The sequence below is a fragment of the Genypterus blacodes genome, unplaced genomic scaffold, assembly GCF_046128005.1.
Source record: "Genypterus blacodes isolate CSIRO-AG114 ecotype Tasmania unplaced genomic scaffold, CSIRO-AGI_Gbla_v1 ptg000076l_1, whole genome shotgun sequence".
NCBI lineage: Eukaryota > Metazoa > Chordata > Actinopteri > Ophidiiformes > Ophidiidae > Genypterus > Genypterus blacodes.
This window is the reverse complement of record NW_027466885.1, coordinates 6,575,001-6,590,193: the sequence shown is the minus strand read 5'-3', so window position 1 is coordinate 6,590,193 and position 15,193 is coordinate 6,575,001. Positions and strand designations below refer to the sequence as shown.

The window sequence follows — 15,193 nt, the reverse complement described above, 5'->3', positions numbered from 1 at the left end:
TCAATGCTCCTGCATTCCTCCTGAGCCTTTTGATTTATACTAGAATACACCTTAAGGCCATTTAAGTTCTTAAAGCACAGTACTTACACACACACACGCACACATGACCTCAGCCCTCCAGCAGCATCACACACCATCCACATGTGTGATTGTCCCATGATTGCCTGGCAGAAACAAATTGCCTCACCATTAATTAAAGCACCAAATGGTGTCAAGGCTGGTGAAATTGACTTCAATTAAGAGCACAATGGGACACTAAATATTCAAATTAGTCAAAGTGGTGACTGTATCCTGGAAGCGTGCCAACTTTGCTGGCAGTCAAAGACCTGTCATTTGTGTGTGTGTGTGTGAATTTGTGTGTGTCTGTTGCTGCCTGAGAGTGGGTGTTTGTAGGTGTGGCAGTGTTGTTTCAGAACACTTGATTTTATGGATTAATTTGTGTTCCCTGCGGGACCGAAATGTGCAACACATGTCATACTTACATGCATATGTGCATCCATATAAATACACACACACACACACACACACACACACGTGTGGACAGCTATAGTGTGCCCTCTTCCTGCTGTCAGATCTTGTCCATCCATTCAGGCACCGTCCCTGTGGAATATCACATAATGAGTCTGTGTCATGTAAGGACACATGTACAGGAGTCTACATCTATATAACACACATACATTATGCATTAACAAATGATTAGTTTCATCATTATGCATACTTACATACATGTAATTACACAGGCGCTTTAGACATGCTTAATGAGCTGCTGGCAATAACACAATTGAAGAAAAGGAAGGATGAAAGGAAAGCACAGTATGAAAAAACAATCAAGTCTGAATTTACCCTTTATAGACTCTGACAGTAGGTATCTGATGAAGAGGTGAATCAGGGTGTGCGTCCATGTACAGTGTAGTGTTTTGTCCCTGAATCTACAGAAGGGCTATTATCAACTGAGCTAGTTATCAACTGAGTAGCATGCAAAAACAACTTTCTTGCCTGTATGAAACAACTTGCACAGGATTTCTGTATATATTACCAACATTATTACCAACTAGGTAAACATAATCACTCAGATATGAAATCAGGGAATCACATCCCAATCACAAATGGTCACTTAAGATTCACTTGAGGCTCATTGTGATGAATTGCAGCCACACTTACATGGATACCATTCCACCTGGCTCTCTCACATGTGCGTACAGGTACACGTGACTCTCCTCAGGCAGTCGGAGGAGCACCTGAGCGAAGCCAAACTGGAGGCTGCGAGAACGAACAAAGATGCGCAGAGGCTTAAAGAGGAGCTGCAGCGGGAGGAGGAGAAGATGCGGAGCGCCTTCAGAGAGAACCTGAGCCTGAGCGCTCACGCCAGGCGGCTGAGCCACGAGCTGGAGGAGCTACGCAGAAAGCACCAGCTGGCAGGTGGCTGTCTATCAATTAATCAGACCGTTGTTTCCTCCACCCATCTGTCCGCTATTGCTTAATTTACCATTCAGTCAACCACATCCATTAACTGTCTGCACATTAACATATGTAATTGTATCATCCACCACTCAAATGATGAATTTTTAAACCTGCATTAGTATTTTTGATATTGATACTCAATCAAATGGTTATCTAATGATGATGTAGTCATGGAGATTTTGCAGATGTTGACGATATAAGCACGTTGTTTGTTATACAGTGTTTTGAGGGGGAACCAGCCACACTGGTGTTAGCTCAATCAGTTAACTCAAATTAGCCAGCAGTGGTGCAACAATGAGGTGATTTGGGTTGCTAGCTGTCTGCACACAGTGTTAATTCCGACACATATACACACATACAGTAGAGAGAGGCTTGATTTAATGGTGCACTGCTTTAGCTACAGTATATGGTAATGATCTGGTTTGTGTGTGTGCGCGCGCTCGTGCACAATGGTGGCCTTTGTAGTTGTGTGTCAGCGCAAGAATGTGATGGCTGGGTCTCTCTGGGCGCAGAAATGTCTCATTAAGAATTAACGTACACATCTACGGTCACGCCAGGCGAACACCTCACATACACACGCGAGCAGCCATTTCTTCAACTCCCCCCTGCTTTAATTAGCGCACACACACTTGCTCTCAGAGGTACAAATACACACACATCTACACACACGTACACACACACACACACACACACACACACACACACACTATCACCTATTGTCCGCAGAGAGATGAATCTGAGGTCTCTCTCTGTGGCAGACAGTGGCTGGCTTGCTCAGTGAACACTGCTCATTAACAAGATAGAGATAGAGGGACAACGCTGTGTAGCTTGGCCTTTGTCTATGATCAAAACGCATTCCCTCAACTCTGTGCTCCTCACAAAACCACACATTATTCAGCTTTTACCTTCGGCAAATACGATCCAGCAACGGCGAGCCTATTGTAATGACTTACGAAGAATAAAGATGCATCATTCTAACAATGGGGGCATTGTTTACCTGGATATAGCCTGGCTTGAATAGACTAGGTGAGGAGTCAGCTTGAGAAACTACTGTCATGAACAAAAGGCCCTTTTATTAACTTGAAGCCATTGTCGTGCCTTTTTCTGTTCTGTGAAAACATTGCCTTGAGTGGTGACGATTAGTTTCGTTGCTTGATGTCAGTAGATCTGCGACCTGGTTTGTAAATAATGTGAAGTGGTTAGGATGCAGATTGTTTTCTGAGTACATAAACTCAAATAGGAGGATAAACAGTTGAATAGATAACACCGAAACCAAAATCGGGCTTTATCCCGAGATGAGGGACTGTCAGTGTGGTGCTTGAACTCCACAGGTACCTGGGTGGCTCATACATTATGTCAGGGTGTGATAGATGTTATATGAGAGGCCAGTTGGGCTGCATCGAGGGATTGTCATCAGAGAGAAGAAGAGGAGAACAGGGAGACTGAAACAACTGAAAGCAGCTGGATTCAATCAGAATGTGTCAGGAGAGACGATGAAGAAGAGGGACAGAGGGGGTGATTATAAAAGAGAGAAAGAAGTCGTGCTCAAAGATTTTGTGTAACGCTGTGACAGGATTCATTTTCATGATCCTCCTTTTTTTTTCCCCCCCTGCAAAATAGTGAGCCGCGCCACTCCCAATCAACTGTCTGGAACCATTACACCAGTATGCTAATGTATGGCGTTTGTGTGCCAGTATGAGTTCATTGCAGGAAACGATGTGTACAGTACATGTGCGTGAGAAGGCGGTGTAGCCCGTACAGTGGTATATAAGTAATGCAATACCCACCTTACCAGAGAGAGCTGATCTGTGAAAGATTCAGACAACTTGGTGAAAAGGTGGGACACGGTCTAAGGAAGAGCCCATTACATTCTAGGTCTGAATCCAGGAGAGTGTCCAAGCTAACTAGAACAGCATTTTCCTAACATTGCGAAGTGGATTCTAGATGGATTTCTTCAAATGTAGTACATCAATCTCAATGGAAAAATTGTGGCATATTTGTCCCACAATAGACTACTAATAGAGCAAGTACAATTTGGGGTTAATCTGGGGGACTAAGATGCATATAAGCTTTAAAGAAAAACGGATCAAGCCTATCACCTGTATTACCCTAATAGTCATTGCTTTCTCTTTAGGTCAGAATGTTAGAACGTGTAGGTTTGTTGGGTCTTGGTGTTGTGATGGAATCCAGGTTTTTAATTTTCCTTTGTAGGATATTTGATGTTGCATGTGACTGTGCAGTTTACATGGCATATAATTGTGAAAATGAAGAGATGATTAGGATATTTAAATGAGTCCCCTGCGTCTCCTCACACCCTAAAACGAGTGTGCAGCGGTTGGCTGTGAGGTAAAATAAGTGTGATGTTGGGTGACAGCAAATTGAATAACATCAACAAAGACACAATATCCATATTTCCACAGTTCTACAAAAACAGAAATGTGATATTACCACACCTCAGTGTTGCTGATGTGCATCTGACTAAAGATGATGAAATCATCTTTGTGTGCGTGCGTGTTCCTGTGTGTGTGTTTGTGTGTGTGTGCGCTACTATCCACTCCGGATCCCTGGACGCACACGTGCACAGACCTCTCTCCTCCAATTCACCTCTATTACTAGCTATAATCCCATTTCACACTCTATCGATCCCCAAAACTGTTGTTCACCGGAACCAGCAGCAAACACTGGCATTTCTCCCCATCATTTCACCACCATTGTTCTTTATTACACAAAGAAGCCCCCCCTTTGTCTTAGAGCAAACCTAGCCCTGCTGAAATATGAATTATAAATGTATGGCTAATAAAAGAGAGGGGGGGAAAGCAGAGAGAGCGAGGGAGAGAGCTGGAGATAGAGGGAAGGGGTTGGTAGAAACATCAGAGAAAATGACTCCTTTACAAGAGTCTATTGATCAGTTTCTATCAAAGGGGGATGTCAGACATGAGATTACCTGGCAGTTTGAGCATTAGGTGCCGTGTGTTATAGCCCCGGGCCCTTGTACCGCTGCCAGAGGATTGTAAATAAAGCGGAGAGGAGAGAGAGCAAGAGGGGAGTGTGTTTGAGTGTAAGTGTGTGTGAGTTTTTGGAGTCTAGGTGTGAGTGTGCATCTGATTTTTTTACTTCTTTCCCCTCCTGTGTGTATTTGTGTGTATGACAGTGTGCTGCAGCTGCTGCGCTTTTCACCTTTTGGCTTATGCCCAAAATCAGTGTTGCAAGCCCGTGAAACTTCAGAAAAGGGCGAGAAACAGTCTTGGGAGGCTTTGGGGGTGTCTCCCAGGACCACCTCAGCCCACTGCGAATCCCCCAACAAAGCCAAAAGAAGCCTGGATGAAGCCTTATGAAGCTTTTATGAGCGCCAGACAGGACCCGGCCTAGCCTCAACCAGTGATTTCGGGTTAGCCGGGTTTTCATCCCTCTCATGTTAAAGGTTAGCCGTGAGAGCGGGGTAATCTGACCATAGATCTGTGATTATAGACTGATGGTGTATGATGGGCTTTGAAGCTGGTATGAAGGCACTGAAAGAGAGAGTGTGTGCGTTGTGTTAGATTATGAACTAACGACATACCTTAACTCGCCAAGCCAGTATAAAAGGGTCAAGAAAGTGAGAGGTCGGGAGACGGCAGATCTCAGATTGGAGACTAATGTCACAACTTGACTTATGAAGCTGCTAAAAACAGGTTGTGACAGCCGAGGAGGGAAGAAGAGAGAGAGTAGAGAGAGACCCCAGACCTTTTGGAATGTGGAATGCCGTCGTACCTCGAGCCACCAAGAAGTGTGGAGAGAGCCAGAAGAGAATCTGGCTTCCGCAACACATCCTACTGAGGAATCTTCGCTTAATGTGGAAAATCTTAGGCAGTATTTGGTCATCAATCCCTGCTAGGCTAAATATACCCCATATCTTATCTGTTTGTCTAACCTAAACACCTGGTGTATGTCTCTCTGTGTGTGTGTGTGTGTGTGTGTGTGTGTGTGTGTGTGTGTGTGTGCAGCTGTTTGCTCTCAGCTTTTTCTCTTTCTACATTTCCGTTCTCAATATTTTGGGGTTAGAACAAACTGTCTGCCTTTCCAATTTTTCCTGTGTTTTCCACCATAGGCGTGCGTGTGTGTGTTCAAATGTGTTTTTGGTGTGATTTTGAGTGTTTGTACGTGTAATTGTTGGGTCTGTGCTGCTAATTGCTCTGCCTGTGGCCTCGGCTGGTTGGAGGTGTCACTGAGGTCATCTCCCAGTAACGCCTTGAATGTGAATTTGATACTCATCTCAAGTCTTTATTGATTATTGAGATTCATAACAAACTTTCACCTTGAGGTTCAGCGAAATTGCCAAGGTAGAGCCCCTTCTCCAAATACACACACACACACGAAAAAAGTATGCGCATCATTAAATATTTAGCGATTCCAGTTGCCTTTTCAATTTTCCAAGGGCTTCAGTTTAAACAGTTTGGATGCTGCAAAACATTAATTAATCATAGATTTATCTAATGTAGAATATTTTTTCTGCATTTATTCCTTTCTGCAATTGGTTTTAGCTTCCGTCCCACCAATGCCGTCACCCCATTGTGCACGATAATACAAGCTTTACACCAAACATTTCTCCATTTCTTTTTCAAAGTCAATGACCGGGCCTGTAAATATTCAACACACACACACACACACACGCCTACATATTCAGTGTGCACACTTTCTCAATATTCACTGGCCTTGGCTACCGATGGCTGACAGTTTATGTTAGTTTCCATGAATACTGAATTTGGAGAAAAGGTTTTAAAAGCTATGAAAAAAAAATCACTGACTCACAAAACGGCATGGCGAACAAAAAAAAAAAGAGTGGGAAAGGAAGCGAATCGTAAATTTAAAATTCAAAGTGAAAAGGCCCTGTAAAGCAAAGCTAACCAAGGAACCTGACTAGTGGGTTATTATGCATCTGCTCTGTGTGCTAAACTACTAAGTGTAGGACAATAGGGTTTTATTGCATATAGACGGAGGAGATGGCTGAAAAGGGAATGTGATTGAAGGGCTGCAGCCAGGAGTGTGAGCTCAAGTGGCCTGCCCAAGGTAAAGAGTGCCATCTATTGACGGCGGCGGGGAGCACTTCTTTTGTCTCTCAACAAAAGAGCCGCGGCCCCTCGTGAGTGTAAGGAGTGCAATACGTTCACTCCTTCCTTCTTTCCCACTGAAAGGCATTCACCGCCATTCAGAGGCATTCACTGCCTCTTCTTCATTTCGCTTTGAAGGTGACTCACAGTTCATATTTTACCACTCATGCACCGCTCCACCAGAATCAATAATTGCCTTTTGTGGCCGCTTGTTTCGCAAATCATTATTATTAACCTTGGTGCGTTGAAAGGTGTTGAAGCTGTGTGTTCAGTTAATTTTAATTCACGTCGCATATTGCTCTCTTTCTTCAGACAGAATCAGATGAAACAGAGAATCTTTTTCATATTCCAACAGGATGAATATTTGTTTCATTGCGTATTTGCATGAGGTGGATTCAAACTGTTGCTTTTTTATCTCACATACTTCCTTCTTTCTTTCTCTTTCTCTCTCTCTCTCTCCTTGCTCAGTGGAGGAGTTGGCAGCCCATGCAGAGGAGGCAAGGCGGATGGAGGGGTGCCTGAGTGAGGGAAAACTAGCAGAGGAGAAAATAAGGTAAGGAAGGAGAGAGGGAGAGAAGTTTCCCCTCGCAGCCCATTTCCCATCATCCCCTGTGTAAGCTCAGTAATCAAAAACATTTAGATTTTCTTTTGCTCTTTCTTTTTTATGTGCGGTGTACGGTAGGCTGTTTAACCGGAACATGTGTTCAACAGAAAAGCCCTGAGCCTTAAATACTTACATCGTTCAACAGAGTGGCTTCAGTCCACCATACTTCAAATTATCCCTTAGTTTTCTCCTCTTCTTCTTCTTCTTCATTGTGTAAATGATTGCGTCTCGTATTGATGGGACGGCGGCAGGCCAAGCAAATGTCAGGTCGCCAAGTTCAGAGTTCAGAGGCGAGGAACCCCTGCTTGACCCCTGTGTGTCACCACGGCTTGCGGTGATGACATCAGCAAGCGCGTATCACCCAGTCAAGTGTGTGTTTGTGTGCGTCTGCATGTGCGCACATAGTTGCGGTTGTGGCTTTGGCTCCGGCGTGACCTCACTGCGAGCGGGCTCCGTCTCTGGGAGTTTCTCAGCGCGAGCCGAGCCACGGAATATTTTCGTCGTCAACCATCAATTTAAAAGTCGGCATGGAGATTTTATAGGTTACACTTTGAATTATTATATTTTATTACTTTCAAAGCAATTTTAGACACCGACTGGTAAAACAGTCGCCGTGTCTGCATATTATATCCATTTGCAAAATTCGTGCTGTTTACTGTTAACCCAGTATTATCTAATAACTAAAAAGACATGAAAGGTTTTTAAGCAACAACACCACACTAATGGCTTCCATCTGTGGTGTGGGAAATCCCCTCCTTTCTCCACAGGATGCCTTTCTCTTTAGCCTCCTCTCTTTCTTCCACCCCACCACCCCCCTCTCTCTCTCTCTCTCTCTCTCTCTCTCTCTCCCTCTCTCACTCTGTTCATCCTATCATGTGTTCTCTCCACGGAACCATCCATCAGGTATTTTCTTTCCCTGGCGCTGGCCGTCGCGCAGCAGCTTTTGATTTCCGTGCGACCGATGTGGTTCTGTTTGTGTCTGTTTCAGGAAAGGAAACTCGTCCGCAGCTAAATAAGCCGCAGAATACAGATTTAACACTTCATTAAGGATCAGTTCATTAAAATGTCTTCAAAACTACACACCAATCTCAATCAATCATACCTGGGTCCTTTTTCATTATCATAATTATTGTTATTTTAGTTGTTTTATTAGAATAGACAGACATATTTCCTCTTGGCCTGTTCAGCCTTGACAGAGGTATGCACTTCAGTGTGTGCCCCCTCAGTGTTCTAGTGGTTACTTTAATGCTTTCCATACACCACAGCTTTGGGTTTGGGTTTGTAAAATATAAATAACGACTAGCTTGTGCGTCTTTTGATCATATATAGAGTTAAGACAGGTACATTTCTGGATATTGCCTTTATTTTGGTCTTGAATGTTTATATTCTATTTTAACATGAATGCCAATAAAGACTTACGGTCATGTGCTGAGTTTGTGGTCTTTCCCCCTCAATATTTCTTCATTTATTTTTTTAGTGTGAAATCAATATTCTTGCAACTTTACTTCACTGTCCCAAAACTTTTGGCTTATACAAGATCCGCATATTTTCTTCATTCATTAACTTGTAATTTATAGTTTTTATGTTTACTGTAAGAGGCTCGGATCAAGATGTGTGTGTGTATGTGTTTTGGTCCATTGAGGGGTGGAGGTGGGGGGTGTTGAGGCTTACTGAGCGGCCGAAGCGAGGCCGAGGAGGGAGGTTTGTGGAAATGGTAATCATTTGTCGTATTGATCTCGCTGTAGCCGGGGCAGCCAACATGCACACAAACTCACACACACACACACTCTCTCTCACACACACACTCGGATACTAACTCACTCACATACGCACACATATGCACAGTTGCGTGGCAGGAATAGACCCCTTCATATTGATCCCCTTCGCATTCCCTTAGCTCTCCTGCCACACACACTCACATATACATTCTCACACACTGAGCCTGTGTAAGCCGCTCCCCTGGATCTAAATTTCATGTTGGCATTTAACAGTTATAATGTATCAAATAAATAAATAAATTGATTTATTTTTAATTTGTTATGGGAAATGTTGATGCTACAGCTCAAGTGTGTATTTTGTGTTTTTTTCCTTTATGCATTTACAATAATAATATGAAGGCAAAAACATTGGGATTTGTTTGAATTGATGGATATAACATATTAGGACGGTTAAACTAGATTTATATATTTCTTATTAAATGCCAATGTGCAAATTTTCATTGTGCATCTGTGTGTGCAGGTCGATCGTGGCGAGGCTGGAAAAGGAGGTGACGGAGCTCCGGAAGAACCTGCGGCAGGCTGTGGATCAGAGAGTGGAGGCAGAGAGGGAGAAGAAGGACGCACGGGAGCAGGTAGAAGAATACACGCCACACCTGAGCGACACGGCCTCGGCACATAACTCAGCCATGTTTATAAAAAATCCATACCGGGCTTTATATGCCATCTGGACCATTCAGATACAGTCAAAGAACATTGCCAGTTACAGGAAGATGTACCAATTGAACCTGCGTGTGTGGTTGGTGGTACTACACACACACGTATAAAATGAAATAGTCACACACATATGTTAAGGTTGTGTAGGAGAACTAAAGCAGAACTGATGTAAGCATCTCATCTCCTCTTGCTGCCCTCTCCCCCCCTCTTCCTCCTCCTCCTCATCTCTCTCTCTACCCCCTCTACCTTTTTGATGATTAGTGGCGTATATCCGGCGCTCTAGCCCGGATTATCTTGTCCAAGAGAGGGAGGGGTTGCTCGCGGGACCTAAACCTGGCAAGGTGATTTGCAGCGTTAATTCCTGGGTGTAATATTCCCTGATATTCCCTAATGTTCTGGCTGGGAGCTCGGGTGGGGGGGATCTCAGGGGAGAGCGGTTGTCAGAGCTGAGCTGCTGCTGTACAAAGGCAGAATGGATAATTAAGGGTAAAGCCAGGTCGGGGAAGTGATGTTCATTTAGATTCGACAAACTTTGAATTCCGACTTAAGCTCCCGTGCACCGCGCTGCTCTCTCGGATCTTCATTTTGCATTTTGTTCTGTTTTTTTCTCCCCTTAAAGTTCCTCCTGATGCCTGTTTCTTTCCATCCGTCTCCCTCTATCCCTCTTAATTCATTTGCCCTCTATTTGTCTGTCCCGTCTTTTTTACGACTGCATTTTTCCACGTCTTCTCTCCTTGTCTCTCTTTTTTCCCCCCACTCGCTCTTTCTCACCTTCTCACTTTCAGTCGGTCCTTGTGGACGTCGTAGCCCAATTTTTCTCTCAATATTGGTGCACCAGGGATCTCCGGTAATGTCTACAACAGGTCACTCACTCTCTTTTCTCTGATCAAACATATTGGAAAACCTATCAGATATTGTTAGTCAGGAGTGAATGCAATGTCATTCAATTCTACATGTGATACTAAAGGAGTGAAGACAGACAGAATTACAGCCTTTTGCCCACCAAATAACACCAACGGTCACTGTTTACACTGTTTACAATTTGCCTGATAAAACCAAAGTTCCTCGAGATATTACAACCAAATTCTTCAACAACTTACCCAATTATGGTGTTTCTGTGATGCACTTGTTGACAAGTCATGGAGCATTAAATGGTTAACAGGTTAATTTCATAACTGGTTTAAATGAGTTAGTTTTTACTTTGTCCAGTGAAATCAAACATTCAAAAGTGATATTGAATATTAATGAAGAATACCACGTCTTAATCATGAAGCATAAATTAGAATTGTTCCGTTTGTAGTGAAAGCAACAAACAGACGCATTCATCATCGTTATGCTATTAGCAAGCACTTTCTAGTTCAGTGAGTTCTCCGGCTCTGATGACTCAGACATGAATACAATACTGTAATAAAACGAGAACCATCAACACACTTTGTTATACAAGCAGTTGTGTATTTGTAAGCCTGTATGTATGTGTTTGTGTGTGTGTGTGTGTGTGTGTGTGTGTGTGTGTGTGTGTGTGTGTGTGTGTGTGTGTGTGTGTGTGTGTGTGTGTGTGTGTGTGTGTGTGTGTGTGTGTGTGTTCCGCTGGTGGAGTCTTCCATCATCTCCGCGACAGATGAGCTTTCCAGTGCATCTGATGCCAAACGGTGTTTAAACAACAGCGTGATAGCCATTCTGACTATGACTCCTTCATTAGGTCCCAATCTCTGTTATTGACCAGCAGAAGATGAATTATCCACCGGTGAAAAAAAATCAAAGGGTTTGAAATGGTAAATGGTACACTACGGTGGCCTGTAGAGGAAATCTATATTACAAATTGCCTCGGTGCACAGTAGCTGAACCTTGGATAGCTCTGTCTTACGTGTGTGTATGTGTGTGTGTGTGTGTGTGTGTGTTTGAGATTTGTGTGAAAGGTGTAAAAGCACATGCAAGCGTATTTGTGTCGTTTACTTTCTTTATCCTTCCCTTTCCCAAAAAAACAAGTTGTGATGCAGTACCCACCTTGGCCACATGTCTGTCCATGCATACATCTGTCAGCTAGGAATGATTCAGCTCTGATCCGCCCCCTAGTGGAACCACTTTTCAATCCTTCAGGTGCGCACACACATGTACAGCGTGTGAACAAAGACAATGTTCAATATTTCAAACTATTACTTTTTTTTCTAAGTTTTTCACACTGGACCGCCGCCAGAAGGCTCGGGCGTCTCGTTGAAGTGTCCTTGAGCAAAACACTGATTTACCACCACTTCATTCAGCGTTTTGTCGTGGAGACAGGCGTCAGGGAGAGAATTTCAGAAACCAGTTGCCTCAGTTCTTTGAGTACCCTCTATGTTTTTTAGCACAAAGGCATTCTGGGTGAGATTTGCATGAAATATGCCTGTTTGGGAAAAATTTGCCTCGATTTTTTTTTTTTGGGTGATTTGGAGCGATGTTGTCTAGGATAGCCTCATCTGTCTGTTGAGCTCAGTCATTATAGCCAAGGAAAGCCCAGAGTCTGACCAAATTGGCTCAGAATGACCCCCCACTTAATCACAGATTTTACACTCACACACACATGCAAGTTTGGTGATAGCGGATGACAAGACGGAAGGAAAAACAGGCCTGTGCGTTTGTGTGTGTGTAAGCGAGCGTGTGCATGCGTTCCTGTGCTTGTGTCTCCTTCCTACACAGCTCATTAGGCAACAATACTGCAATTCATTTGAGATGAGACAGACAGTTGACCATCTCTTTCTCTTGCTCACTCTCTCCCTCTCTTTCTTGCTCTCTCTCACTCTCTCTCTCTCTGTCTCTGTCTCTCTCTCACCTCCCTGTTTTACTTTAATCTTGTTTTTCTCATTTTTCATGTGCGTCTGTGTTTGTGCGTCTGTGTTTGTTGCTGTGATGCACTGAAGGAGGTGCAGTTCAGTCAGTCAGTCAGATCTGCTTCAGGAACTTGGGGCACCCTAGGAAAGCTTCCAGCATGCAAAGCCTCATGGGAGGGGCAGAAGCCATGATGAAATAGATTTAGCACAGGAAGGAAAAGGAAGAGTAGAGCAGGCGCACAGAGAACACAGATGTTTTTCTCTTGTTCCCAACTCAAGTATCTCTTTATGGACATAGCCCTGAATGCAGTGATGGATTACTTTTAGATATCCAAGTATAGTACTTGACAAGTGTTTATAGTCTAAAAAATGAGTATGGATGGGGTGACGCGTCGGCGAAAACCAACTACTCCACTACGTACGTACATATGTCACTTTGCATAACCGTGCGCTGACGCGTCATAATGACGTAAGATGGCTGCGGCAGGTAGAAGCATGGCGCAACCGGGGAACAAGCTGCAGCGAAAAAAAAGTCACCCACAGTCTAAAGCAGGGGTGGGGAACCTACGGCCTTTGAGCGGATCCGGGAATTCGGCCCGCCCAATTCGGCCTGCCCGGCCTGCGACCGGCAGAACGCTCCGCAAAATCCGAAGCGCAGGGATTCTGCAGCAAGGTTCAGTTTTCTGTGCATGTTCCCTTTAAAAATGTAATTTCTGAATATTTCGGCTCCAATCTCAAGTCATTATATGGTCATATCTCTCCTGACCTTCTCATATCACACAGTAGGATGATTCAAGCTCAAGAAATTACACATCTGTCACATTTCTTTATGGGAAATGGTGTAAAAGTCAAACAGATGTTGAAATCCCTCATTCTCCAGCAGTTTCTTCCCTTTCCTTTCTATTCTGAGCACTGTGGCCCATCATTTGCAGAACGTCTCCATGGTATTCTTCGTGGATGCCGTGGCCTCGTCACATCAAGTAGATTGTAACAGTGCCGTTTCCATGTGTTGGCTGTAATAATCCTCTATATAAGGACACAATCAGCAAACAAAGTACAAGCAGTTAGAGTTGAAACAAACAAAATCTTCTCATCCTTCTCTCTCATTGCTTTATTTAGATTTGAATATGAACAATGGGGCCAGGTGTGGCCAAAGATTGTCACTGGAAGCAATTTATGCCTCTCCTTCTGGCTCTTGCTCCGCCATCGCTTTCCCTACTGCAGGTGCTTCTTGTGCGCTCTAAATCACAAAGTGCTTAGCAGTTTTTCTTTTCTCTTTCCTCCTAAACACAGGAGACTGTCACTCCAGTCATAATGGAATTTTCTCCACTGATGCCTTGCCTCCCTTCCCGTTCACACTCCCTAACAAACCTGCAGTGAGAGCAGATCATACACGCAACAATGGTATGAATGGCAAACGTGGAAGTTAAGCGTAGATTACCGGCTCAAAGGAGAAGAAAGTGAAAGTTTTTGAAAAGGAGCATGAAAAGTACTCAAACGTTAAAAAATCTTTTGACTCATTTGCATTGCTTGTAAAGTGTAACTGAAGTGCAGCTCTTGAGCGCTAGAAGAGCCTTGACACAGTCGAGTTGCCGCAGCTCAACAATTCAAGTATGACATTTGAGCTGTTGATTCCAAAGTTTTATATCTGTTTTGACGGAAACTGATGACGCTAAATCACGACGAAGTCTCTTGCAGATGTCTCCTGGTCCTGCAGTGGAAACTGGACCCTTTTGTTCTTTTGGATCTTGTTTGCGCCAAAGCACTTCAGAAAACCAGCCAAGGAGTAATTTAACACACACAAATGTGAGCTACATCAAGCAGAACTTTGACATAATCTGACGCCATCCAGACAGGCGAGAGGCTCCTGAGACAGCAACTCCCAAACTAAAGACGTGCCTCAGACATATAGAGTCAGTGTGTGTTATAAAGAGAGTGAGATGCAAATATGCTGATGGATCAAATGAGAAGTAAAAATTACCACTAAATGCTTTGCAACAGAAAACCTCCTGTATTTCGCCATTTCTTGCATAATTCGGAAGAGTCTGCAGTTATGCCAAATTTCCCCACATGTAATCCAATTCAGAACCAATGCTCTGATCCCCTATCACAATGAAACAAGTTCAACCTTTGACCTCAGCAATACAACTCTCACGCCATCATGTGCCTCTGGGGCCTCTTTTCCCCCCCTAAGATTGGTTGAACCAGGCAGAGCTCACCCCCATCACGTGACTGGCAATTTATAAGCACAATCACTATTTCTGGAAAAAATAGCACCGAAATTGAGTTCTCATTTTTTCTAGTGAAGTTCCTGCAAATTCAGTTGTGTTCTCTTTTCCGACGTTTTAGCAATACGCATGTGACAGCTATTTTTGGTCACCATTTAACAATGTAGCAACAATTGCTCTTTTGTGTGACTGCTGTCAGCTGTGTGCGCCCTCGTAGATCCATCAGCTGGACAACCAAACATCAATCAGCCTGCCAAATTGAAATCCCTTACATCCAGGATGCATCTGTAAGCTTCCGTGGTCAGAAGCTTTGTATTTCCTGTGCTGCTGTTTCAAGCTTAACAACATTTTAGTGAGAAAATGAAAACCTAATGCAGACAACTACGACTCTATATATTAAACATTCTGCAGATTGGACCTTCCTTTAGCTTGGGAAACTTAAACATGAGCTGGTAATGTAGTTGTTTGCTTGCAGGCAGGATGTAAGATGGCTAATAATGGTAAGCACTGTGCTGATAAACAACCCGGCAGCATGCGTAAGAGAGTGTGTGATGAAAGGATTCTAGGAAAAGAGTCG

General features: G+C 43.6%; 1 protein-coding gene across 1 annotated transcript in view; it reads left to right on the top strand.

Moving 5' to 3' along the window:
- Window positions 1-15,193, top strand: part of LOC143006992 (uncharacterized) — an 86,341-nt gene that overhangs the window by 57,071 nt on the left and 14,077 nt on the right. The window contains exons 23-25 of the mRNA XM_076158370.1: window positions 1,203-1,419; window positions 7,017-7,101; window positions 9,391-9,502. Of these exons, the coding sequence (XP_076014485.1) occupies window positions 1,203-1,419; window positions 7,017-7,101; window positions 9,391-9,502 (414 nt within the window). The remainder of the gene's footprint in view (window positions 1-1,202; window positions 1,420-7,016; window positions 7,102-9,390; window positions 9,503-15,193) is intronic.